Raw genomic sequence first — 26,455 nt, 5'->3', positions numbered from 1 at the left:
ATGGGTGGGACAGCTGATGGGGGATGGGACATTGCGCTGGTTGTGGCAAAGTGCAGCAGCAGCAGAAGCAGAAACAGCACTTGAGCTCTGCAGCTCCTCGACCCAGGCTGCTTTTTTTTGGGGGTAAAGTAGGCCAATGTAAACTCCCACTTCCTGTTGGCCTTGTCTCAGAGGGGGAGAGATGATTCTACTGTGAAGAGGGAAAGGGCTGCTGCTCTGTAGGGACCGTTTCCACTCACTGCATACACACACATAAATAGAAATACAGCCATAGAGGCAGGCAAGAGAGTGAGTGGGAGAGAGCAAGCGAGTGAGAGAGCGAGGAATACACAAACACAGTGGGGTTCAGGAATGTTAAACACATGCTTTATGGCATAAATAGCAGCCACTTTTGGTAAATTACAGTGAGTGCTCTGGCACTGTAAAGCACACAGCAGGAAAACGCTCTCAGATTTCAGATCCAGGCCCTCCATTCTCCCCAAGGAACAAGAAGGGGAGCATGTTGTGTTTTCATTTCTCTATAAAAAGGCAGAAATAAGTACAGTAACTTGTGATGCAGCAAAGATCTGAAATGTATGAGTTTATGCTGGCCACATGAGGCTGTGCCACCGCAGCAATGGTGACCTCATAAGACTAGAAAAATCGAAGAAGGCAAGATATGCTAAAAAGTTGATCTATAGAATACTTTTTTTTAAATAAAACTAATTGTAAAGCTCCTCGCCTACTCTGTAGACACAGCATCTCATCATTGTGGCCCATAAAAATGAGGTGATAATGAGAGAGACTATGTAGATGAAAACCATCGGAAAAAGTCAAACAACAAGCAAACAAGAATAAAGAGAAGTTTAAATGAGGGACTTGTTTCAATTGTCTTTGCTAGCATAACACACCCACACCACCTCAGGACATACCAGCTGACATCATCAAAATAGTCCTGAGCTAAACTCCCAACAGCTGAGATTTTAAAAGTCCTTCTATCCAAGAGCATCCTGGGTAAAAGATGTGAGAACATGAGGGCCAAAGGAACCACAATCAAGGACTCTCACATTAGTTCCATATTTGACCTGGTTGGTGTTTGTGCACAGATGTTGGAGAATCTGTAAACAGCAAGTTTGAAGTACTGAGTGTGTGAGGTGAGTCACTGCTACATGCTGCAGTGGCCATCCTGGCTGGTAGCTGTGAGCACATTTCCCTGACTCAGAGGGAAATAAGGAACTGTGCCGTGGAACAGCTTACCTCACTCTGTGCTGGCCCGGCTGGGCCTCAGCCCACGCACACCAACTAACTGACTGACTAGTGGCCTGACTTACTGACGGAGAGCGGAGGAGCCATGGGAACCTAAAGCTCGAGTCTGGGCATACTCTGACTCACTGTCTAGGCGAAGCAAGAGGAGAATGTTATACTCTCCCTGAGGAGGAAGAAATATACACACACACCCTACAATATAGCTTACTAGAATTCCACCATAAGATCGTTTCAAGAGCTGTAGTGAGCACGTATGAAGTCATGTTAAATCTTGGGCTTGATTGAAACCAAAAGTTCACTTTCACTCAAGTTATCTTTCAACTGTACCGGCAAACAGAGACTCACATTGAAATGTCCAGCAGTGTTTGCACAGTGACAGTGAGAAGTAGATGGCAGGTGGAAACTGGAAGCAGGTGCAATCAGTTGTTCCCGTCCATCACAGTGTGTTCACCTGCACATCTGCAAATCAGCGTCACCGCAATGGTCTGTTCACTCTCCACGCCCATTATCAAGATGCTGAACAAAAATCATCCCAGTTAATGATCAAACAGACCTTTTATAGCCAATGAATCGACTGCACCCATTTCCACATTGTATCGAAGAAGTCAGTCTGGATCAGTTTGTGCTAGTGCAAATGACGGAGCAAGTTTTAATAAACATAAATTACTTTATTGAATGAAAATGTATCAGTTACAACATACAAGAAATACAAGTGAACACACAAGCATGGTATAAAATTGAAATAACACATCGTCATCATTGCACTATAAACACTGCCATAAAATGTTTAGGAAAGTTACAAATTCATCTTTGTACTGTCCATTTACAGGGTTCTGATCACATGATAGGCAACCGTGTCTCCATGGCGTAAACCTTAAAAATCTTTGGTCCCATCCTTCTAGTTTTTCAAATTGTTTGGCAATAGTTTCTACTAATACTGCAATCACTGCTTATTTTAAATCCACAAATACTAACTGAGGTAAAAGAGGCACATTTTTGGTTTCAAAAGTAATAAAATTTCAAGGCACGAATTCATTTAAGTTACAAAATATGGCTTTGGCTGTCATTATTAACACTGTGGTAACCTTGAGTGCATGGCTTGCGTTGTCATCAACCTTGCAGTGGTGCTGCAAAGTGAGGCTTCTTTGGAACATAACAGACAGAACGGCTTTTCTTATCTCTATAAATCATCAGATTAAAGAGAAGGTTTGGATGTAGTCAAAATAGAGGCTTAAAATGATCCCCACTGGTGAAAAGACTAACTGATGCCATTCTTTTGTGATGACATGCTTCCTCTTTTTTCTTAAGCAAACCAAGGGCAGTGGAAGTCACCTGCTATCAACTAGTGAAGGTCATGGCTGTAGCACCTGTTAGCACCTCGTCTATCTACGCCACAGTACCAGGGACAGCTGTGTATGCATTTGCTTTTGTGTGTGTGTGTGTGTGTGTGTGTGTGTGTGTGTGTTTTGAGCCACGCTGAGAGATTTATTCCACCCACGCACCCCTACCTCTCAGCAGCTGTGTCTAGGCCATGATCCTGAGCTGGCCGGCACCAGGACAGAGACAGGAAAGAACACCTCTTAACCCAATGAGTTCACTACATATTTGGTCTTTGGAATGGACACAAAAGCAACAAAGGGGCTGATATCAAGTGATTGACGGCATTGTGCTGTTCAGATTTGATCCAGCCTCAAGACCTCAAACTAGACTGGAAGAAAAAAATCTGCTCCTCAGATGTTTTTTTCACAGAGCAGAGAAGCTAAAATGCTTGTAAAGTCAGATCCAATAATGAGGCTTGATTCCCTCCAGGTTTCTTAAAGCAGGCCATTTCGAGCTCTTTGTGGCCTTACAGGTCATCAACAGGCCGGCTTGGCTTTTGTAGACCCCCATCTCCGTGGCCACTAGCCCTCCACTGCCCTGAGCGGGTCCCCTCTGTCTCTCTTTGTGCTGTCTCACGCCGTGGTGGAGCAGCACCCCGAGGAGCTGTGTTTCTGCAGTAACGACATGCGACTGAAGGTGCGAGAGCAGATGCCACACTGGTACTTCTTCACCTCGGCGTGGGTCTGCAGATGAGCCCGCAGGTTGGAGCGGTCAGCGAAGGCCCGGTTACAGTGGGGGCAGGAGAATGGCCGCTCACCTGGACAGTGATAAGGAGGAAACACAAGTCATATAACTTAACTGGCAGTCACTTTAGATGTGGCTATAACAGCAGTCCTCATTCAGTGACAACAGTCAGGCGTCTCTGAGTTCACAAGAGTCTGCCATTAACACCTCACACAAACACACACACACACACATTCTAAAGATAATGAAGAGGCACATGGTAGGTTGGTGGGGTCACAGTCTGACTGAATTAGCATGATTCAATCAGAGCCAAATGAGATTAGCTTGCTAACAAGTTGCTGCAGATACTAAGTGCTCAGTGATAGAAAAGAGCCTTCAGGCATTCTTTAAACCTTTTGTCTCTCCTGTGTCCCCAATCTGCTGTCTTCCCCAGCAGCCGTGATAAGATAATTACCTGACGAGTCATTGTTGCTGGGACATTAAACACAATGACTGATCAATGAGCGCAGGGTCTACAGAGGGCTTCCCTATGTGATAATGTCTGCTGATCAAGTGCTGAGCTCATCAAACTGATTGTCATGTATGCCCTGCTCCCTCGCGTCACAGCCCGAAGGAGTGACCTGCTGACTCACAATAACAACATCTAAAATGGAGATTTGCAGCACGTATGCTGATTTCTTCACTCATGACTCAACACTTAAGTGGAAATGTAGCACATAAGATGTGTAATAATGTAGACTGTCTGTAGACATGGTTCCTACCTGTGTGTGCGAATGTGGCCGCGCAGCAGCCACGGCCTGGAGAAAGCCTTTCCACAGGTGGTACACACACAGGGCAGGGTGTGTGAGCGGATGTGCATCTTCAGAGCCCCAAGGCTGGTGTACTCTTTGGGGCAGTGTTTGCATAGGAAGGCTGGCCTGGCTGCTGTGACGGGGGCCTCTCTCTCCTCCTCCTCCTCCTCCTCAGGGGGACTGATGTGAGGCATAACGCCGGTGCATTTCATCCGCTGGCGAGGGGCATATGTGTGTACAGGTTCGGGGCTGGGGGGGTCTGAGGTGCGTCCTTCATCCTCCTCTCCACAACTGCTGGCGCTGCTGCTGAGGCTGGATGGGGAGCTGAGGTCCAGGGGGCCCGGTGTGGCAGAGGGCTCTGTTTGGGAGGTGGGCAGGTAGAGGGCGGGCAAGACGCTCAGGTCCCACACCAGACCTGTTGTGAAGCAGGTGGCAGTGGAGGTGTTGTCTCCTGATGAGAGCTCAGCAAGAGGATACCTGTCCAGTAAAGTGTCTGAGACAGAAGGGAGAGGACGGTTCAAACATACACTCAGTATCAGACAGAACACAAAAAGTTCAATGATATTTGATTTAATTAAAGAGCAATACAAATTCACCCTTTAAAATGAGTGTTTTTTTGCTTTCACTAACTACACCTTTACCATCTATATTTATATTTAGGTGATAAATTCTTGTTTTCTCAGCAATTACTGAGCATAAAGCTGAAGTCATGGGAATGCTCTATTGGCCGTTTCCTCCCACGTATTCACAAGGGGTTGTAACATGAATGGAGCTCTGTCTGGTTGCAGAAAGGGAGAACGTGTAGCCTAACTAACGGGCCCCGACTTGAACGGGGAGTAGTCAGGTTTGTGGTTGAACCGGGGCAAAAAAAGAAGAAGAAGCACAAAAACAGTGTATTTCCGAAATGTAGCTATATTTAACTAAAATGTCGCAACTACACGTAAGAAAACAGGTGGTTTTCTGTCTCGTTTGCGCACTCATCTAAGGATGATTTCATAAATCATACAAGAAACCAAAATCATTACTCACCATTCTGACATTCCAGTTCACTGTAGTTTGGCTTTTGTTTAGCGAAGTACTTTTTGACTAAGAAGGATCGAGGCATTGTCCTTGTGAGTGCAAACTGTGCGTAAAAGTGTCCTCGCGACGCACAGTTTCAGCAAGAATAAAGAAAGGAAATCAAATCGTGGTCCTCGGATCCGCAGGAAACAGAGAAATATCCTCCTAAATCCACAAGTTAAGAGTGGACTTGAGCAGACAAGTGTGTGTACGGCTTTCATGCAGAATGGCTAAATGCTGGCCTCTGTTCTGAAATACTCTGACACAGGCAGCAGGGGTGTGCTCGCCCCTAGGGCCCTCCCCACCTCCCAAATCACTGCTCAAATGCTCAGGATGAAGCCTTCATTCTCACACACTTTACAACAACAAAAACACGAGCCTCGCAGCGCTCACACACGGGAATCCATTGGTGTTAACCTGCAGACAAGATGAGGTGAAGGAACAATGGCAAATTATTGTGAATTCTGTATGTAGCCTAAGTGAGTGTGCAAACTTATAATCAAAGAGGCAGATACCTGGAAATGTGAAGAAAAACAATTTGCCAGTTCTACGGCGTAGTTGAATCCAGGTTTTAAACGCGACAGCTTCTAGTGTGAATACTGACGGCATGCTGCTTCTAATGTGTGCTGCGAAACAACCATCAAACTGCCCACTGCAGCCTACAGGACAGGTAGAAAGTCTACCACAGAGCAAAGATAAATAAACCTAATCTGCATGTCTTTCGATCACTTTGGGCAGTGGTCACTGGCTTGTTCTCATTCTGCCAGTCACCGGTGTTTTCCTCATTTCGGTATTTGGAAGGGAATATGGCCTTAAAAACAAAACCATTATGAATGAATGAGCATAATATTTATCCTAAACACAAATTTTCATTACATCAGAGTTAAGGGGGCTTGTCCGAGACCTTTTTTTTAAAAATTTTATTAAAAGCACTATTCTCAGAGTGGCCGGTGTGCCAGACGTGTCACACTTTATTTAATAAGGCTACACCTTGATACGCAGGCTGTCTCAGGCTTAGCTCTTCATGACAACTTCCGTAGAGTAGCTGCACCATCTCCTGGTATAAAGTGAGTAATGCAATATCAGCAGTTCATACCAATGGACCCTGGAGAGCGCTATTACAGAGGTTTACGATCACCTGTGAAATGACTGATCATAAAAAAAGGAGAAGCAAATTACACCGGGCTCTTCTGCGTAACCGAGCGCACACAGCCCGGATGACTCATTTCGGTTAATGAAGCAAAATGCAGATCACAGACTGGTTAAGTTATGAATTGAAAATGTAGCGAAATTAAGAGTAGATTACTAGCCCAAAGAAAATATTGGATTAAAGAGTAAAAATATAAATAATAAAGCAATGTGAAAAGGCAATGGCTTATTTTTATTTCCGTTAAGTTACTTGTAACAAGTTACTCCCCACCCTGCTGCAGGCGTCCTCACTGCTGTCTTTAGGTAGGTTGTAATAACAGCAGCACAGAAGAAAAGTCTGTAATATTGAGGCACTTAGCTGCCTTCAGCAAACTCGTATTTTTTCTCCCTTAACTTTTCAGCATCTCCTTTGCGTTGTGTCGGATGTTTTCTATAGGCCTAATTTACATGGTTTTTGTCCGCGTTTCAACCGTTTAATTATGTCTGATGTGGAGTGATTGATTGACGGCCACTCATAGTAAACCTTCTCGCCTTGCCAACTCCGAAATCACCAGAGAAAAGTGTGTGTGTGTGGCTGAAATACAGGCTGCACAATGGCATCACAGCTAGAAAGTGAAGGTCCAATTTCTTGCCCTGGTTATTTTTGTTGAGTTTGTTGGTCTGAATCAAGTTTTCACAAAGACACAAAGGTTAATCTCTCTACATTGAGCACAAATGTAATTTTAGTGAGTCTGCCTAAGCAGCACAGCAAGTACACTGACCTACTGCTCTGATTTGTCTTTTGTTGTGATTTGCTGTCAGGGACAGGGTCATTATGAAGACATTTTTAATTGAAATTAAGCTTCACCGGGGCGAGTTCAATCTCAAAACGTTTTGCATCGGGTTTCCAACGTTTTCGGACAGAAAGACGTGTGTCCTTGCAACGGGCTTCGAGGTATGTTTTCTTCTGTTTAGTGGGCGTGTCACAGGTGCAACCCAATCCGCTGCAACAAGTTTATAAACTCAACGGCGTTAAAGGCAGGAAAATGCAGTGCGCATGCGTACACCACCGGGTGTTCGAGGCATCGCCGTTTCTGTGGGAAAAAAACGTTTTGCCACGTTTAGTCGGCGCTGAACTCGCCCCAGAATTAAACCAAACCACGGGCTCAGTCTGCGGCCTCTGATTGGTGGTAGACTCCCGGAGGGGCGGGGACATGGGCGGGTTCTTCTGTTGTCTCTGATCGGTTGAAGATTTGAAATACAAAAAACAACTCTAGCTGTTCAGGGGTGGATCAGTTATACGCTTTCATAGGCTTATCAACATTTGCAGCTGTGCAAATTAATACTCCACCATGGTCTGCGGCTGAAACTGAGAAACACTAAGAGCAGGTACGTCACCGCAGAGCTACGGCTAATTTACAGAGATATGCCACTGCGTACGTTAGAAAATAATCAGGCCACCATTATTATATTATAGTTGTGGTCATTAGCGACAAATTTTGTTCGATTATTTTCCCAAAATTGGATTTGATGTGTATTACTGGCTGTCGTAACGTTAGCGAGACATTACTGCAAACCAGCGAGGAATGACCCAAAGCCTTGAAACCATGTATAAAATACATACAAACTGGATACAGTCTGTGAAAAGTTGATCCATGTTGCTGTAGTGGTATTTTTAAACATATTCTTTCTCTCATTGCTACTTCTGTGACGTGTACCTCACACAGTGACTGAAAACAAAACGGCATCATAACACCGGTAGTGTGCACTGCAGGAAACAGTTCACTGTCAATAATTGATTAAATACAGTGGTTTATCATAGAGCCATCTCTGTTCACTGAAAGGTGCAGACCAGGCTTTGCGCTGACAAGATGTTTGATAAAAGGAGCCCCTCCCCCATGTGTCTAGAGACAGACAGATGGACCCTAACAATGAAATTCTAGGGGAGTGGGCAACGTTATTCAAATCACTGTATTAAAAGAAATCTCATTGGACATTCTTGTCAGCTGACCCATATTTCTTGAATTTTGAAAAATAATAATGCAGGAAGGGTCTACTGGCATCACCCAGTTAACAGTTAAAGAGGGTTTTTTAATTAGCATTACTGAAGGTGGCAGTGATGCTGTATGCATTTTTCTTGTCTTTAGCAGGTAAAGACTCTCACAACACCCTAGCGTTCTGCTCAACAAAGAAGGGAAGGAAGTCAGGAGCAACAAAGACAAACACCTCAAGAGAAGACAAAGAGAAGTTTTGTAATGTTCAAGGCGATCAGCCGTCTGATTTTTGGGGGCGAAGAGGAGACCCCTGAAGATGTCAAGTCTGTAGAAGCTGTGGAAGAAGGGTGGCTTGTTGTCGGTCATCAAGGTCAGTCATGGAGCATGTCCTTTAGATATCTCTAATCAACATATATACAGTGTTATAAAATCTGGCATATTTTCTTGATCTTTCTGGTGTTTTTATCATTTCAACTTTAATCTGCCACTGCTGGCCATGTTGATGAGTAGAGATTCTTTTTGACTAGGTAGGTCACTGGCAGTTTGCTTTGTTTTAAAATTATTCATAAATCATAATCTGGCATTGTATGGAAAATCATGCCATGTAATCAAGTGTACACCGAACTGCACGGGCAAATTAAATGTGAAGTCATGATAGACTCATGATGGAGGACCTGCCTTTAAGCCAGTTAAGCCAAAAAATTAAACAAACACAAATAATGATCATCTTTAAAAAGGTAATGCTTAATATACATCATGTTTAGCTGTTGTGCAGCCTAATATCATAAGAATGTTTTATTTGAATAATTGCCCAATTATATGACAAAACTCCATTTTGTGTCCGCAGAGGCGGGTTCAGCAGAGAACCAGGGTGCAGAGCTGATTGACACCCAACCATCAAACTCTTCTCTTCATGGGGACACAGTTGCAAACATGGAAACTGACATAAGGTGAGGGATGTTGTAGAATTTCAACATCATTACCATACTAAATTTGAATGTGGGAAATGAACGCACAACTTTATTCCAATCCCATGTAACTTCACATAAACCTATATTGATGAATACTGACTTAAGGTTGTTAGATTCACTTACTTTCTTGTGTTTCTCTCCAGTGTGTTCGAGCCAGAGCCTGCAGTTCAGAGCAGCAGCCCCAGCACCACCAGTCGAGCCATCACAGGCTCTGTTTCTCATCCTAAAGCTTCAGCGGAAGTGACACAGTTAACCTGCATCCAGAAGGCTAAGGCCTGGACGGACCGACACCACACGTCTCGCAACGCCATTGAACGCCAGAACCGCGTTCGCCAAGGAGTCCAACATCATTCCTTCCACCTCCAACAGCCAGGACATCGCAACCTCAGCCACTGAGGCTCTGGCTGTACAACTGCGAATGTTAACCAGGAAATAATCTTACATGCATCACACTTATTAAACACATACTCTAATACGCACATATACACACATTTTTGTCTCGTGGAGATTTAAGCTATACATCTAATTTTGGTGTAACCAATTATAACACTTGACAGCTGTTACCTGGCAATAGGCAGCTACACTGTAACTCGTACTGTATATGAGTTTGGTATGAAGATGTTCACCTCATGTTCACCATGTTTTCTTGTTTGTGTGTGCATGTGGTGCAGCCTGTGCAAAATGTATCCTCTAACACTTTGGACAAAGTGATGTAATTTGTGTATCGACATGCATTTACCTCTATGTACTCGGTTTAAAACCTTTTTTAATGGCAATAAAAAAATATTGCAACTTGTGCTTTATATTTATTAGTCAAATTAAAATGTCCAAATGACATTGAACTCCTCACAGTTTGACGGATACAAATGTTGAGATGTCATTGGTTGGGAGGTAATTGCGCCTGCTGTTTTTGATTGCTTAAGCTGAGGGAAGGGTGCAGTTTATGGACTTTCCCAATAAGGAGGCCTACTGTGGTCTTGAAACAACTTAGTCATTGAGTGAATACAGTGAGGATGGATGTTTCTCCTGAAACTAAACTTATCCAGCAGTTAACATTCAGTTACAAAAGCTTTGCTCGTTCATCTGAATTGACTGATGGCTCGTCACCAAGTGACTCCAGCTGTGACTTGAATAAATACCCCGGTGAGAGGAAACAAGATTTAGCATTAATGGCTTAGAATCCTAGCGCTCAGCAAACAAGATGCTGCTGTATTTCTGTCCTGATTTAATCCTGCCATGATGCTAATTTGCAACACTTTGGTTGTAAATCACCTGGTTAGATGTAAAGTTAGAAAACAGGCAGAATCTTGATTGCCTGGGCTGAAAACTCTTCAGTGGCTTGCAAAACTAAAACATTTACACTGTGGTAAAAGTTTAAATTCGGTTTCCTTGCTGCTGCCACAGATCTCCCAAAGGAGGTCCCTCTGAAACCGCTGCCCTCTGGTAGCTCAAATGTGTTGGACGAAAACCTGTCCAACCTCAAAGAGACATACAAGGACTGTTCCAGTCAGGACACTCCTATACCTGTATATGCTGTACCTATCACTTTCGCCGTTGGAGTGACCATTGCTCTGATCCTGCATATTTACCTGGGGGAAAGTTTGGTATGTCATGCTATGTAACATATGCAAGGATTACCACAAGTGCATTATTTATGCTCATTACAGTTACTTCTCAGGTGTTTGTAAAAGGTGTGTTGGTGTCGGATCACGAGCGCTGCACTGCACTCGGCCAGAGAGTCCTTCAGGATCATGGATCCAGTGTGGATGCAGCCATCACGGCCGCCCTGTGTTTGGGTGTTGTGCATCCACATGTGTCCGGTATTGGTGGGTATGTGACTGATTTCATGTTGACATGCTTACTGTAAAATATTCATAGATGTGTCTGATCACAAATTCCTCCTTTGCTTGTTCCTCTTCCTGTAGAGGTGGGGTGATGCTGGTCCATGACATCCATAGGAATGAAACCAGGGTGATACATTTTCTGGGAAGTGCACCTAAAACACTCAAAGAGGAGATGCTGCAAAATGTTTCAGAAGTAAAGGTAATATAAATGTGGGAAGGTGGCTATCATGAATCATTTTTACCAACATTTAGCATGTATAATCTTGATCAGGCAGGTCTTCATGTGGGAGTGCCAGGTATGTTCAGAGGGTTACACCATGCTCACAGCCTGTATGGGAGGTAAGAGTTTTTTGAAGTGCAATTCATCTGGTGTTTAGTCTTTATTTTCTACCTTTTAACACCTCTTACCACAAATTCTGTCCATCAGTCTACCATGGGAGGATGTGGTTGCTCGAGCCACTGCTGTTGCCAAAGAAGGTTTCAATGTGTCTTTCACTCTTGGTGAGTCAAACCATCCCTCTTTAGCTTTTCTCATTCAGCCACTCACAATATAACATGATGATGTCACCAGAGGGTGAAATACCACGATGTGACTCATTATTCTAATGCCACAGCTGAGGCTATATCAAAGGTGAAGGGTGAGCAGCTATCGCAACGTTTTCGGGACACGTTCTTCCCAGATGGCCAGGCTCTGCTTCCTGGTTCATTTCTTAGGATGCCCAGTCTGGCTCTCGTCCTAGAGGCTGGTCTGTTGAACTTCTACGATGGGAACGTCTCACAAGAGATGGAGGATGAGGTTAATGGCATTCACACATTAAATGGAGTAGGCTTTTTTAATTATCGGGTGAAAGTTGCTTTTTGTCTGGGTTTAGCAACGATGTAACAGCCTTTCCTCTGCTTTCATACAAAGGTGTGGGCTAATGGTGGGGTCCTAAGCGCAGACGACATCAGTAACTACAGCGTACAAGTGGAGCAGCCGGTGGAAGGCTTGTACAATGGTAAAAACTAAACTTAACAATAGACCAAATCAATGCGTATGTATTCTTGATACCTTCATCTATATAGTGTTACTCTTGTCTTAGAATTTATTATTCAAGTTCCTCCTCCCCCATCGGCTGGTGCAGCATTGATATCAGCGCTCAACCTTTTGGCAGGCTTCCATCTCAGCGAGAACAATAACACAGATAATCAAACATACCACTGGATTGCTGAGGTACTGGATTGCAAAGCCTAAATATGGTCTTATTGTAATATGGTCTGGTTGAAATGGTAGTTGCATAAAATGGATTCATTTCTCCTTATTAAGGCGCTGAAAGCAGCACTGGCTATGGCCAGTGGTTTGGGTGACCCTAAATATAACTCTTCAGTGAGTGAGCTGCTCTCTGACATGCTGAGGTAAACTACACTGAAGAATCCCGCTTGTGATTAAGATTATTTTCATTATTGATTAATCAGACTACCTCCAAATGTCATGTTTTATCTGACCAACAGTCTAAAACCAAATGATGTTTCCTTTTTATATATGACAGGGATGAGCATCAAATCCTCACATTGGAGCCTTGGAGAATACTTTGTTTCTTAAAACACAACTGAAATGATGAATTGATTGATCAAAATTAGTTTTCTGACCATCAACTACTCAATTAAGCAACTTGGCGTTTCATCTCTACTTCATGACAGATAACTGAGATCATAAATCATATTTTCATGTTCATAGTAGACTGCCATCTCTACTGCACAACACCAAACTAACTAATCAGTACATCAGGCATTTCAGTTAACGTCCTGTTTATTTTCTCACTGCTCTCGCTAAAATAGCAAGAGCCACGCTGAAGTGCTTCGCCAGAGGATCAATTACTCCCATACGTCTCTACCCGAGTCCTACTCGGTTGTCCACTCCCTACAGACAGACGTGATGGCTGGCCAAGTAGTAGTCATGGGACCAGATGACCTTGTGGTATCAGTTGCAAGGTGATGATGTAACTGCCTGCAGTCTGAAATAAATAATCACACCAGGAAGATATGTATGGTATGTGCTGCAGGGCATGCTGACATTATTTTATCTCATCTCTTGTCTTTATGATCTCACAGTTCCTTGAGCAGGCCATTTGGTAGCAGAATCATAACTCGGTCCGGTGTTATTCTCAACAGCCTCATCCTTGACTTCTCCTGGCCAAACAAAACCAGAGGGCAACTCGAAACCAACCAGGTGCAATACCATTAGAAACCTCACACAAGGTACAAAGTATTTCTTTTAAACATGGCTCACTGCTTGCCCTTTGTGCCATAGAGAAACCGAGTCCAGCCAGGAAAGAGGCCTTTATCATCTCTAATGCCCACAATAGTGGTGCCAGCGTGGCACAAATGTGGGATCCACATGGCACTAGGCAGCTCAGATGGACAACAGAGTTTGGGTGTGATCACCCAGGTTTGATCACTTCACATTATGAAGATTTAGATTCTGATTCAGTGGAAGATGGGTTTTTTTTTTAATGCAAAATCATTTACAATTTAGATGTTTTGTGTGTCTTACCGTAGGTGTTGATCACTGCGCTGTCCTTACATAAAGAGAAAAATGGCAGCCTCCCCCTGAGAAGACTCTATCCCCAACTGCAGCCCAACAGGCTTCTTGTTGACCGTACGTATAAAACAGTATTCAGTGGCTGACCTCTGCATTTATTGCTATTAAATTAGTCATTTTCTTTCATATTGGCCATTTCCTGCTTTCTGAATTCTCCCTCGTCAGCTGAGTTTCCAGAAGAGAGTGTGCAGTTTTTGCAAGAAAAGGGCCACGTAGTTCAAAGAGTGAAGACAAACTCTGTTGTCCACGGGATCCTGAGGAACAAAGATGACATCACGGCCTTAACAGTACCAGAATAATCTGATAAGTTTATGATAGTTTTATTGTTCTCGTGAATTTTTTCCATAAATATCTTTCAAGGCATATTATAAAGTCGTATCTGGATGAGCTGTTGTTGCTCTGTATGAAGTTATGTTTAGGATTGTTGTTCTCCAGCAGCTCATGTTATTGTGGTCACCAGCCAACAGAGGGCAGTCCTGCAACAAGTACCTTCTAGTAAAGATGGCAAACGTGTTTATTCATATGAAGTGTCTTTAAAACGGATTAAATGAACAATAGAGCTCCGATCTGATATATTGTCATGTGGTTGTTTTTTGTTTTGTCTTTTTAATAAAGGAGAGAGAACAAACGTTTCATGCTAGTTGAGAATGCATGGCCACTGTTCATATGCATGCTGAAGAAAATAAGGGCTGTTATGTAAAGCCGATGTGCAGTCAGGATACTCAAGCCAGACATTCAGGCCAACTGCGTCACAGGGTATGACTTGTCACATGTGTTAAGACTGCATGCAGACAAACATGTCACTCAAATCGTTGCACTCTAGGCCTTGGCTACTTTCTGCTAAATATGCGTTAATACAGTTTCTTTGCAGCCACTGGTGAGTAATATTACAGGGATAAATGATCATCAGGATATGGAGACATCGCGTGTAATTTTTTAAAAGATTACAGTGAAGCCTCAAATAGCAGAAAACAGACTGGTTGTGTTCACCAAACCATATTCTGAGAAATTTAAGCTCCGCAGGAGTTTTTAGGCTGAGGATCGGCTTAATGTCACCTCTAATGACACAGAGCAGTTTATGAAAAGAAGACGAGTCAAAGGTCATGAGATGGATACTAACATGTCACTACATATTCTGCAATAATGTAAAAGGCAGACCGATTTAGAGGCAAATATGGATATGTAAATACACACCGAATATTGATGCAGAGACCTACATGCATTCTCCTAAACAAATCCACAGGGAGGATATTTGGAATATGTTGAGCTGTGTTAAAGAAAAAGAATGAATTTAATCTAGACCCTAATTTAAAGTTTAGCGTGAGTTTACTCTTAAACTGTGCAGTGGTCTTATCGGTGTTCAGGTGTTGCATGTCAAATTAGCTCTCCACTTGCAGCTGAGTGATACAGCCAACAATTGCCTCCCTTTTTTCTTATCAAATTTACAGTTATGTGTGGATGCGGAAATCTCGCTGGGAGGACAGTTTTAGGGCGGAGAGATTGGGCTACTTTGTGGGCGTTGTCGGTCACATGGCAGGTCAGCATTTAAATGATTGCAGGTTACCTCACCTATTCAGTAGAATTCAAGAGGAAGAAATCTGTAGCTGCGGGAATCCCATGCTTTTGTGCGCAATTAATACGTGTGGAAACGGTGGAGTTTGGTTGCGGAGCTGGCTTATTGCTCTTGACGAATAAAAACAGTAAGTAATGCAGTATCTGTTGTTTCAACTCTAATGAATGTTAATGATTATAAATGTGTTAAGAGTACTGCTGCAGAGCAGGTGTTTATTTAAACGGGGAGTTTCCATATTGAAACTATATCTTGCAGGGACTTAAGGGAAACTATGTTTTACAACACACATTCTTTTGGCTGCATTCTTAAAGTTGCTCCAGTTTTGCCAATTGTGGGCAATATATGTGAGGCATGGTGAATAGCCTACTGTTAAACAGGAAATCTGGTTTTTATTCGAAATTCCTGTGTAATTTCTTTTCTCCCAACTTTGTCATTAAGCAACCTTCGCGAGGAGCTATTGTTAGTCCGCAATGTAATAATGTGCTCCTGTTGTATTTCCACAGGTTAACTGCTTCTATAAGCACAGTACCTGTTTCAAAACGATTTAACAGACTATACTGGTGAAGGTTTACAAAGGGTTTCAATGGAGCCCAAAACTGTGGGAAAGGAGAAGTTCTTCATCGTGATACGCGGGAAGGCGAGGAAAGGCTTCTGCCGAGGATGCGTCGGCCGTGTGGAGGCAGAGACGCAGGGCGGAGAGCTGATGGGGCTGCTGTACTCTGGCTGCAGCAACGCAGGGAGCCCCAAGACCGGAGGCATCGTGAGGAGGGAGGACACGTACCCTCTGACCCGCCACCAAGCCCAGCTATTGCTCTTCGTTTCCCCCGCAAGCAAACGCCTTGAGCTGCTGTGTAACCCGCAGCTGTTCTCAGCCATCTGTGAGCTGTCTCAGGATGACCTGGTGGTGGTCAAGCACAAGAAGGGACACCTGCCCGGGCTGGTGAAGAATATGATGCTAATTGGGAGGAAGGAGAACAAAGACGACTTGCACATGCTTGGCTTTGAGGTGGAATTTGTGGTGGGTAGAGTTGTTTGTATGGCTCTTGCAGTATCAAAGTGTGTGTGTGTGTGGGTGGGGGGGGTGAGGGTAAAGAACAAGATAGTAGTGGCATAGCGCAATTATCAGGTTTTTATATAATAATTACACATGCACCCTAATAGAACCTGAAAAAATCAGACAAGGGTGATCATATCACCTCCTGTGATCTTTGTGTATTTACAGTATCGGTCAAAAGATTGCCACAGAGATACGTGACTTGGCAAAATGTACACACGCACAAGAGCTTTTATCTGTGTTACAGTACATGATAGAGTTACATGTTTTTCTTTGTCTTCTCTTGTAGGACATTGATGACAATTTGTCATCCAAGAAACCTGCTCCTCTGCCCCTGTTCAGTGCTGCTGACATCGTCCAGGTGGTCCCATCTTACTCCGTTCCCCTCGGACTGCACTGGAAAGACAGCCAATGTGGGAGTAAGTAAACAGGTCAAAGTCACAGCTCACCTGCCTCTTTCAAAGTCAGCGTGTGACATTTCTGAACCACAAGGTACTTGGTGGCGGTGTCCCAGGTTTATGAAAACTAAATCACTTTAAAAAAAAATCCAACTGAGAATCCTTTTTTTTTTTTTTTTTGGTGGAGGGGGTTCAAAACATAATCTCCAACCCCCCTCCCTTCCGACCTCCAAATAATAGTTCTGAGAAAACACTTGTGACTACAGAGGGGGCGCTGAAGAAGCAGTCCTAGTACATAACTGGAAAAACTGGTCCCGTTTCTCTGGAATGTAAAATATTATGGTATGGTGATTTTTGCACATTGTGCTCTCTGAGCTGTCACATACCTCATGTGTACACCTGTGCCATGTTGCCACCTGCAATCTGATCTGATGCATGTGACAACCCTCAAAAAATGTCACATGACTTTCTAAACACCAACCTCCCCGTCCTCACGCACCCTCCACACTTCTCCGCAGGTCTGAACAGAAAAGCGGTGACTCGCATCAACTCCATGCCAAATGTAGGATCTCGTGCACGACAAGTGAGAGAGAACCATACAGAGCAGAGTGTCATTCAGAGCCAAAGTTCGAGCACGTCTCATGCATCTTTTGAGGTGGGATCCATGGTGGAGGTGGTGTCCAACACAGGGATCACAGTGTATGGAGTCGTCCGGTGGTTGGGGGTCCCTGGAGGGAAGACAGATGAATGGGCTGGGATTGAATTGGTGAGTGACTAATCTTTTGTACAGTTAAGTTTTGTGTCTGCTTTAGGTATCCAAAACACCTCCATATCTGATTTGGTTTTCATTGTTTCAGGACTATGATGTGAACGGCTGCTCTGATGGGAAGTACGGAAGCCAGAGGTATTTCACCTGCAAAGGGAACAGGGGGTTGTTTGTTCCTGTCACAAAGTGCAGCCCCGATAGCAGGTTCTTCTGCTCCTCTACAGGAAGTGAGACCCACCAACCCACTGAAGCGGGTCCAGGTTAGACAATTCTCCTAGTTTGGTGGGATGCGCATGCACAAGCAATTCAAATTTACACACATTTTATAAAAATGAATGCTCAAAGTGTTTTTTTTCAGTCATGTAAAATTGTAACTTACGTTTTTACCAGTGTTAATTTTTCTTGTACAAAATAAAAGTAAGCATTTAGCTTAACTTTAGAATGATCTTTTCTGAACTGTGGTGGACTGAGCAGTACACTGCACAAAATTGAATTGATACAGGATATTTTGCAACATCTGAACTTTTTTTGGGGGGGGTTGTATTGCAATATGTCAGAAGTTACACAACATGTAAATTTCCAACAAAGGAGGATGAGTTTGCCACCAGCAGGAATTATCTCCTTTGTCGTTCAGTGAACACCTTGGGGGTATAAGTCTTTGCCTGAAGACACTCTTAACTCCTTCATTCAACACAACTTCACTGCATCAGTTTTTAGGAACTTTGCATCCTGTTGAAGTGTCACACTTGGATTTTGTACAAGTGGCCAAAAAATTTGCACAAATCATGCTTTCTAATTAGTTTAACTGACTTCATTTTCACACCCTTCTGCTTCTGGTTCTAGTGAAGAGAAGTTTGCAATGACACCTCAAACAATACACGGTTTATGACACAGAGGAACATGCCTGACAGTCCTGTGAACTTCCTGCTTTAGAAAAGCAGATTAATCATTATCCTTAAATGCCTGTGTGATTTAAGCTGTTGCAGAATACAAAGGTTCTCAAATCTAATGCTACAGGTGAAATGTGTTAATATCATTTAACAGCAATGTCTGTGTTTGGATGTTTGCTTGCTGTTTTCAGTTTCTCCATTTGAGGACTCAGACAAAGATACGCCACCTATCCCTGAATCAGAGGCCTCGTCTTTGTTAGTGGGAAAAATGAAAGGGATTCAGGGTCACTTCAACTCCTGTTACCTTGATGCCACACTCTTCAGGTAAAACCCGTCCCTTCAGGGCATGTGTTCCTCAAGTGCCGCTGAAAACTCAACTCCGATTGACTTTAATCTCACATTATCTATCTAAAGTAATTTTATTTGGGGAAGTTCATGTACAACTAAATGAGCACAGTGAACTGTATTCAGATAAGTGTTCAGTTGATAAAACAATGTGATTGTCTCTCTTCAGTTTGTTCAGCTCATCTGTGACCCTGGAGCATATCTGCCAGAAGCCTGCTGACACAGAGAAACCCATAACCTGCAGTCTTAGAAAAATAGTCAACTGTTTACGCAGGTATAAAGTCGGTCTTCAAGACTGTTTTACTACTGCTTTGTATTATCATCAAGAACATTATTTGAACATTTGATTGTTCTGGTGAATGCAGTGTATGAGTTCTTGTTTGCTTACTGATAGCTAATGTATTTATTGCAGACGAGGCTTTGTGCCTGCTCAGAGTGTGATGAATTTCCGTGAACAGCTCGGCTGCGACACCTTCCGAACAGAGGAAAAAGGTGCACACCCATACATTGAAACATACTTTGTTTAAAATATATTTCAACAGATATTTTAGTCATTGCAACATTAATATACTGAATCCCAGTTTACAGTTATGTTTTCATTTGCTTTGCTTCATTGCAGACCCAGAGGAGTTCATCACGCTCCTCTTTCAGAAGGTGCTTTGCGTGGAGCCGCTGCTCAAGCTCAGGTAAGACGCTGAGCCACCCATTATTAAACATCCTGTCCTATTTGGCTGTGTGAATTTGAGTTAAGGAAATTCTGTGTTTTTTTTGTTTGTTTTTTTCCTTTTTAGATCGGGACAAGAAACATCTCAGGGCGCCTACACCTTCCAGATCTTTCTGGAAAAAGAACAAATGGGACAGATGCCCACCGTGCAACAGCTGCTGGACACATCCTGTCTGTCGAGTGACCTCAAGTTTGAAGAGGTGAGCGTGTGCTCCTCTTAAAAGGGGGGGGAAAAAGGCCCTAGTGGGTTTTTTTCCAAGTGTTCCTCGGTTCAATGATGTAATCCCACTGTTGCTTCTCCTGTTTTCCCCTCAGATGCCGTCCTGTCTCATGGTTCAGATGCCAAGGTTTGGGAACAAGTATAAGATGTTTTCTCACATCATTCCCTCCACTGAGCTAGACATCACAGATCTCCTTTACAACTGTGAGGAACAGGCATAATCGGCACTGATTTAAATCCTATTGGTTGTTATTGGAATACTTGTTTTTAATACACTGTTTTTGCAGAGCTTAAAGATATTTACGGCTCACCTATTTTTCAGCTCCAAGGGAATGCTTCGTCTGTGGGCGTTTGGCAGAATACGAGTGTCTTCAGTGTCTAACAGATCGCAAACTGCAGCCAGGGAGAATCAAACAGTACTGCACTGTCTGCAACACACAGGTGAGCCAGATGGCCATTTTAGATGTCAAATATCCCGCGGACTAAACCTAAAGTGTAAAACAATTTTTTTTTATTGTTATTTTATTATTTTTTTTAACTTTAAGGTGCACACTCATTCTTCGCGGCAGGGTCACTCCCCCAAACCTCTAGCAGTACCAGCAGAAGTATCCTCTGATAATCCTGTGCCCAGGCACACGATGCAGCTGTTTGCTGTGCTCTGCATTCAAACCAGCCACTATGTGTCCTTTGTCAAATATGGCCTTAATCCTCACTCCTGGCTCTTCTTTGACAGCATGGCTGACAGATGTGGTAAGAAAGATTTCAGCTTGTCTTATTTATTTGAATCGATAGGTTGTTTCTTGGCTTGAGTAAGAAGTCTAAATGGCATTATAGCATTATCAAACAATCTTACTGATGTTTGTGTTAACTGTGAAGCCTCGACAGTATTAGATAAAGCCACACTCTGACGTCTATGACTGGTCTTTATCTCTTCTTGAGCTGATGTCTAATCTTTAGGGCCACCCTTCCTTACAGGTGGTGATCAACGTGGCTACAACATTCCCGAGATCAGAGCTTGCCCGGAGCTGGGTGACTTCCTGTCCCAGCCAGAGGAGGAGCTGGCTCGGGCTAACCCCTCCCAGGCTCCTGAACTAGTGCGCAGGCTGCTGTGTGACTCCTACATGTTTTTATACCAGAACCCAGCCACGCCACTTTCAGAGCCAAACCATCAGGAGTCTTAAACGCATGTGAGGGCGAGGAGACAATGTTCCCATAACAGTGCCTTAGTAACCTTGCATCTCTGCTTAATCAGCAAGATTTTGTGTTTGTGACATCTAAACAGCAGGAACTGAAATGGATGTTTTAAAGTATTGTTGAAGAGCAAAAGAATATTGTAGTTCAGAAATGTCTTTATCTCTTGAATGTCTTGCTGTTATTACACTGATTATTTATACTAAGAGTTTTAAAAGAAATTGTTGCCTGTCACTTGTTTTCCTGTCTTTAATTTAATTTACCAGGCAACATACACATGAAGTCCACTGAAGCACTTGGTGACATGTTTGTGTGGTGGTGAAAATTTTAACTGGATTGTCAGTTGTACATTGCTAGATCTATAATATAGTACTATACAATAAAAAGAACTGTATTTTACTACAATCAGGCAAATGCAATTATAGCTTAGATGTGGCACAATATTTCTTTTAGTTTTAATCACACGAAACCTCCTTACGGTACACCACCATCTATCATGTTTCTTAGCAGCCTTTTTTTTTTTTTACATTGTGGAATAATGCATTTTGATCTGTTTAATCAGCTACATCTAAACTCCTTTTTTAAGATAAAGTTTGAACTATATCTGAGTCAACAGTAGTGCTTTAGTGTTCTGTGAGAACAGGTTAATCTTAATAGGTAATATTTTGGATTGCGATACCCTCTTGTGGACAAAATGAGTTTGCCTTGAGCATTATTCAATCAGATCCACCATCAAGTTGTTTGCATCCCTAACTGAGAAATACTTTTTTTTTTTTTTTCTCATTACCTGTATGTATGTATGTATGTATGTATGTATGTATGTATGTATGCATGCCCATCAACCAGTATGTACATTATACTCATAACCTCTGAGGAAAATATGTTGATGGAAAAACATTCAGAAATATTAATGTGTTCAATAATAGTCTATAACAAGAATCATATAAAAATGTTATTAGATTCTTTCCTGTGTTTCAGATTTGATTTTAAGTTGTTCAGTGGTCACCTGTCAACCATCTTGGGAATCCCCTTGAAAGACTACACATTTTTATTGATATAGAAAGAATCACCAAGGCCAGCTGGCATAAGACAGAAACCTACTTTTTAGGACATTTCAGGTGGTTATTCTGAACCATACATTCTACTTTGAATTTTCTTATCAACTTAAGGCTGAGCCTTTGAGTTGTTTCATGATAGGCTGGATGGGCTCCTGTCTCTTACGAACCACAAATTCTGGCCTACACCAATTTTGAAATAATTAAAAGCACAACAGCACTCCAAGGTCTTGAAGGCTGACTAAGCTCACTCAACTAACATGTATGTCAATTTCCGTTATTTGTTTCGGCAATGCCATTAGACAGTCGAATTACTTGATATGCATATTCACTAAATGATATAACGGTAAGGTCACAAGAGCATAGGCCTGTATCTCAAAGGACAGACCTCCACAGACATGATAAAAAATCTGATTATTATTAATAATATACGAGCTTCTCCTTTTGCTCTCAGTCACTTATTAGATTAAGTGAATACAAATAAACGGATAAACAAGTATTGCAATGATCCTGGAGCAACGTGTACCTCCCACTGAACGGTGTGTCTCATCATGCATAGACTGTATATAAAAATCTTGGGCCTACGGAGCAACACGTTTTGTGAAGAGGAGGAGCTACACTGCTCGCTTCCATTTAAATTATGGCGCATGCGTATTAGTGTACAACTGGGACTTGAACATCTCTTACACAACGGTGTCTTTTTCATTCTGCCTGCATCTCCTAGCCGGTGTGTGGTAACCCTACACGTTTGTCAGTTTTGGTTTTCTAATCAAAGACGCGTAGGAAATGAGTGGGGACCATTCCAACAGCGAGGGCCAGGTAATATTAAATTTATCTAGTCATGTCATCACTGGTGGTTAACGGGTACATTTTTTGCTAACGTTTTATTTGCTTGGTGTGACAAGGTAACTTGGCTAACTGAATAGTGCCCGCTAGCGCGCGTTAGCCGAGTCTGTTTGTAACCCAACTCAGTAACTCAACTCATTTTGTTGCTAACATCCCCCTGACACGTTTCATTACATTTGTATATGTACTATTACGGCAAGGGCGATGTCTAGTTAGCTTTCAGGGTTGATTAGCTAAGCACGAACTCCAAGACAAAGTGGGGTAACGCTACATTTAATTTGGCGTTAGCTGTAGCCAACGTTAGCCGTAGCGGCTTCGGTATCAGTCGCCAAGGCATATTACCAGCGTAGCAAGCTAGCCTAGCTAGCTGGGTAGCTAACAAACTGTCGCTGTGCCATCCAGCAAGTTCAAAGTTAGTTAGCCGGCTAGTTAGCTACTGCGAAATTTAACATTCATCTGTTTTTCATTTTTCAGATTGACTGTGGCTCCCGTTTCAATGGTAAGTTTGACATGAAGCTAACAAGTTTATAGGAGGATTTTCCTCTAACTCTGACATGTCTTCACTGCTCAAATGTAACGTTACGTTAGTTCTCAGTAGAGGACAGAAATGGCGTCCAGAGACTAAGTCCTCTGTCTCACTCACAAGCGCCTATTGTTCAAAAGGGAGGTCTAATAAAAGCTGTTCTGCCAACTATTTTCTCGATTCGAATCATTACTGGCACACACCTTGAGGTGTTTTATCAGTTTATCGTATTAAAAATTCTCTTCGGTTCGCATTTAATACCACATTTCCCATCTGAAAGTGAGGGTTTGGGGGTTGAGGACTTAGTCTCTGCGCCATTTTCTTTTTCGGTGTAGCGGCCTGACTGTACTGCAAGCTGAACCCAGGCTGTGAAGTGCAGATGGCTGTGTGGTGGAGAAATGCGAAAGCATAGTGCTTCATAAAGATCCCATGTGGTGACAAAGAAGAGATTTTATTATACGCGGTCTTAAACGCCTTTTCATAGCTAAAGTTATTTTTTTATTATAGCTACAGGGACTTGACATTTCAACATGCTAGGAGAAAGTGGACCGTTTAAGTTGGATCCACATTTCAACAGTCAACACAAGTCATTAACTTTAATTCATTGTCACATTGTAAGTTAAACGAGGTATTAGATATTAGAGGGTCTGGACAATATCTTAAAAGTAGACAGTACAGAGTTATCATTTGTCTGTTTAAGCTCTAGAAACCTATATCAAGCATATAACACAGTGACAATAATCCATACCTCGAAAATTACTACAGTTACTATGATATACACTGTAAACACTTGACTACCTAGTACAAAATCTTAAATATGCCAGATTTCAGACAAATTGTTCAGCCTTCTCTCCGTATCCACGCATGGAAGATTGATGATGATGATTGTTGTTGATTATCTGAGTTTGACTTCCTGTGCATCCATATTGTTAAAGATTATCTAGACAACTATACCAGGCTACTTATTTGGTTTCCGTTCTTCAGCAATGGGATAACATTTACTGTTGGACATAAAGGGCCTTGGCTTCACTTCCAGTGGCATTTCCTTCAGACTGGACTGAACAGTCTGACTCCATAAGATTAACAAGCAAGATTGGCATTTGTCATCACACTCAACCATTAACTAGCACATACTTTACTATATGCAAACATTTTGGACTGTTTAGCACAACTTGTTCACTAGTCAATAACATAACAGGCTGTTAACTGAGTTGAGTCTTCAGTAACTTAATGGAGTGGAAAAGGGCAGGGTCATTTAAATGTATCGCACAGTGATTCGGCTTAGATGTGAGAGGACAATACAAATCAAATTGTCATCATGGCTGAACAAAGACGACTAGTTTACAGTGATGGAACAACCAAAGTAAAGCTCCAAGTCCTGTTGTGGGTTTAGCGATTGTTTGAGCCTGAATCAGTAAGTCGAACCTTTTCAGTGTGAATATGAGAGTTGTGTGTTTTACACTGGCAGGGGAATACATGCAGCTTGTTACTAGGACTGTCGGCTATGCTTAAGACCAGGTCTATAGCCATGGGCTCACTTTATCACACAGATGTGATTTGGTTGTTGTAATGATTTAGGTGTCGTCTTTTAAATTTGGGTTATTGCTCTTTCCTACACTTAGTCTTTTTCTCTCTCTCTTCAGCTGTGTCTGTCATATTTAAAGAGGGTGAAAGTCTACTTTGTGCTCTAGCATGTTTCAACCTGTTTGTTTCGTATTGTCTCAATGAGGCTGATGCGGACAGTAGGAGGTGCTGTGCTACTGTGTAATAGATTTTCAGTCTACACAAGGCATGACATTCAGATTGTGGTGCATGGCCAGACGTTGTGTAGCTATTTTACGTCATGTTTTTACTTAAGCTAGACTTAAGTAAAAACATGACGTTATGTGGGTGGACTTCCTATATTATGTGGATCATTGCCTTTCTTAGCCTGTCCACATTATCACCTGGTTGAGGGGAGTGCACTTAGTTTGTCTTTGATTCCTACATGAGGTTCAGTATGATTCTGTACACAAGTGGCAGTCATTAATTGTTTCAGTCAATATCTTGTTCACTTAAGAATGTGACACTGTTTTCTTCACAGACTCTCACAAGCATAAAGACAAGTATAAAGACAAGGAATACAAACATAAGGACCACAAGAAGGATAAGGAACGGGAGAAATCCAAGCATGGCAACAGGTATGGTGTGTGCTTCCAGAATCTTCGTAAATGTACAGCTTCCTTAAAGTGGACAAAGCATACCACTTGATTACTGCAGTGTTTTCTGTAATAAATAATAATGCTGAAATCTCCTAAATTTAATATTTTATTTTTTAACCCTCTAGCGATCACCGGGACTCCTCGGACAAAAAACACAGAGACAAGGAGAAGGAAAAGATGAAGCACAAAGATGGCAGCACAGACAAATACAAGGACAAGCACAAGGAGAAGAGGAAGGAGGAGAAGGTGAATTACCATGCAAATTTGTGGAAGAATACATGTGTGGTTGTGTAGGATGATTGTCCATGTAAGGCTGTGGTTTAGGGGTTCTTTATGAATTAAGCTGCAACAATAAACTCTGTTGAATCATGTGCTCATGTTCATGGCCCTCATCTATTCGAACGAGCAAAATGTATTGCTTATTCATTTTTGGTTATGCATTTTTATGTTAGATTTGTCCTTTTTAAATCAGGACATGGAGATGTTCGTAACCACAGGAACAAAATGGATCGCTACATGTGTTGACTTTTTTTTGGTTCATCTTCTCAATCTCTTCAGATGGCTTCAAGCAGCCAGAAAGCTGTGCTTGTGGGGTTGGGGTGGGGGTGGGGGGGTTGATGTCTACTCAACTGGTATGTAAGTACGGTGGATCTTGAGGGCAACTGGTCTATAACATAGACCGAAGCTATTGCATAGCACCGTATGATGGGAGTGACCAACAATCTGGGCTATGATGCATAAATGGTTTAGATGCTCTAGCTTCTACCACTCATTAAAAAATGACTACAGGAAAGTACCTCCCACCCCCCATAATTAAAAGCTAGCATTTTTGATTAACCTTCACAATTACAATATCTGGCAACAACTGGACTGCCAATGAGCTTTCATGTAACAAATTGAGGTTATACTTTAACTTTTTTTTTTTTTCCCCTTAACAATTTTGTTTAAATATTTCAGATTAAGTCCCTTGATGGTAAAGTCAAAAAGGAAAA

The 26,455-nt window shown here is 42.4% G+C and overlaps 4 protein-coding genes across 7 annotated transcripts; 3 read left to right on the top strand and 1 right to left on the bottom strand.

Moving 5' to 3' along the window:
• Positions 1 to 1,892: 1,892 nt before the first annotated feature.
• On the bottom strand, positions 1,893 to 5,434 carry snai1a (snail family zinc finger 1a). The gene is made up of 3 exons (XM_038695999.1): positions 5,130 to 5,434; positions 4,072 to 4,593; positions 1,893 to 3,385 (listed from the first exon to the last, which is right to left on the bottom strand). Exons 1-3 carry the CDS (start codon positions 5,203 to 5,205, stop codon positions 3,198 to 3,200), a joined length of 786 nt encoding a protein of 261 aa, XP_038551927.1. The 5' UTR covers positions 5,206 to 5,434; the 3' UTR covers positions 1,893 to 3,197.
• Positions 5,435 to 10,211: 4,777 nt separating this feature from the next.
• LOC119885771 (glutathione hydrolase 7-like) lies at positions 10,212 to 14,310 on the top strand. Of its 3 annotated transcripts, none has more exons than XM_038695997.1 (15): positions 10,212 to 10,395; positions 10,657 to 10,856; positions 10,931 to 11,082; positions 11,178 to 11,295; positions 11,368 to 11,435; positions 11,524 to 11,597; positions 11,711 to 11,892; positions 12,007 to 12,094; positions 12,251 to 12,309; positions 12,403 to 12,491; positions 12,915 to 13,067; positions 13,188 to 13,305; positions 13,387 to 13,524; positions 13,635 to 13,734; positions 13,843 to 14,310. In XM_038695997.1, the coding sequence occupies exons 1-15, from the start codon at positions 10,266 to 10,268 to the stop codon at positions 13,974 to 13,976; spliced, it is 1,803 nt and encodes a 600-aa protein (XP_038551925.1). In that variant the 5' UTR covers positions 10,212 to 10,265; the 3' UTR covers positions 13,977 to 14,310. The 3 variants fall into 3 exon arrangements, with proteins under 3 accessions (XP_038551925.1, XP_038551924.1, XP_038551923.1); XM_038695996.1 differs by having other exon boundaries at positions 12,221 to 12,309; XM_038695995.1 differs by having other exon boundaries at positions 10,213 to 10,395; positions 12,179 to 12,309.
• Positions 14,311 to 15,216: 906 nt separating this feature from the next.
• cyldb (cylindromatosis (turban tumor syndrome), b) lies at positions 15,217 to 21,803 on the top strand. Of its 2 annotated transcripts, none has more exons than XM_038695994.1 (14): positions 15,217 to 15,377; positions 15,754 to 16,268; positions 16,594 to 16,723; positions 17,221 to 17,468; positions 17,560 to 17,728; positions 18,550 to 18,682; positions 18,873 to 18,977; positions 19,116 to 19,195; positions 19,323 to 19,389; positions 19,495 to 19,627; positions 19,743 to 19,851; positions 19,970 to 20,088; positions 20,217 to 20,397; positions 20,623 to 21,803. In XM_038695994.1, exons 2-14 carry the CDS (start codon positions 15,834 to 15,836, stop codon positions 20,826 to 20,828), a joined length of 2,115 nt encoding a protein of 704 aa, XP_038551922.1. In that variant the 5' UTR covers positions 15,217 to 15,377; positions 15,754 to 15,833; the 3' UTR covers positions 20,829 to 21,803. The 2 variants fall into 2 exon arrangements, with proteins under 2 accessions (XP_038551922.1, XP_038551921.1); XM_038695993.1 differs by having other exon boundaries at positions 20,193 to 20,397.
• Positions 21,804 to 22,554: 751 nt separating this feature from the next.
• On the top strand, positions 22,555 to 26,455 carry LOC119885769 (DNA topoisomerase 1-like; the record flags this gene model as incomplete). The annotated part of the gene is given in 5 exon segments (XM_038695992.1): positions 22,555 to 22,712; positions 23,214 to 23,238; positions 25,346 to 25,442; positions 25,589 to 25,709; positions 26,421 to 26,455. Coding segments are annotated over 5 exon segments (311 nt in total), but the record flags the coding sequence as incomplete, so codon positions are not given.

Source organism: Micropterus salmoides, unplaced genomic scaffold, assembly GCF_014851395.1.
Source record: "Micropterus salmoides isolate LMB-PRFRI ecotype aquatic unplaced genomic scaffold, ASM1485139v1 Ms_hic_scaffold_4, whole genome shotgun sequence".
NCBI lineage: Eukaryota > Metazoa > Chordata > Actinopteri > Centrarchiformes > Centrarchidae > Micropterus > Micropterus salmoides.
This window is presented reverse-complemented; position numbering and strand designations above follow the sequence as displayed.

Excerpts from the sequence above, each read along its gene's own strand:
- snai1a (XM_038695999.1), bottom strand. The coding sequence starts at position 5,205 with ATGCCTCGATCCTTCTTAGTCAAAAAGTACTTCGCTAAACAAAAGCCA. Across the intron at positions 4,594-5,129 it reads TGAACTGGAATGTCAGAATG|ACACTTTACTGGACAGGTAT; the intron begins GTGAGTAATGAT and ends CTTCTGTCTCAG. Across the intron at positions 3,386-4,071 it reads CGGCCACATTCGCACACACA|CAGGTGAGCGGCCATTCTCC; the intron begins GGTAGGAACCAT and ends CTTATCACTGTC.
- LOC119885771 (XM_038695995.1), top strand. The coding sequence starts at position 10,266 with ATGGATGTTTCTCCTGAAACTAAACTTATCCAGCAGTTAACATTCAGT. Across the intron at positions 13,068-13,187 it reads CTTGTGGTATCAGTTGCAAG|TTCCTTGAGCAGGCCATTTG; the intron begins GTGATGATGTAA and ends ATGATCTCACAG. Across the intron at positions 13,735-13,842 it reads CAACAGGCTTCTTGTTGACC|CTGAGTTTCCAGAAGAGAGT; the intron begins GTACGTATAAAA and ends CTCCCTCGTCAG.
- cyldb (XM_038695993.1), top strand. The coding sequence starts at position 15,834 with ATGGAGCCCAAAACTGTGGGAAAGGAGAAGTTCTTCATCGTGATACGC. Across the intron at positions 17,729-18,549 it reads ACCCACTGAAGCGGGTCCAG|TTTCTCCATTTGAGGACTCA; the intron begins GTTAGACAATTC and ends TGCTGTTTTCAG. Across the intron at positions 20,089-20,192 it reads GCACTGTCTGCAACACACAG|GTGCACACTCATTCTTCGCG; the intron begins GTGAGCCAGATG and ends TTTAACTTTAAG.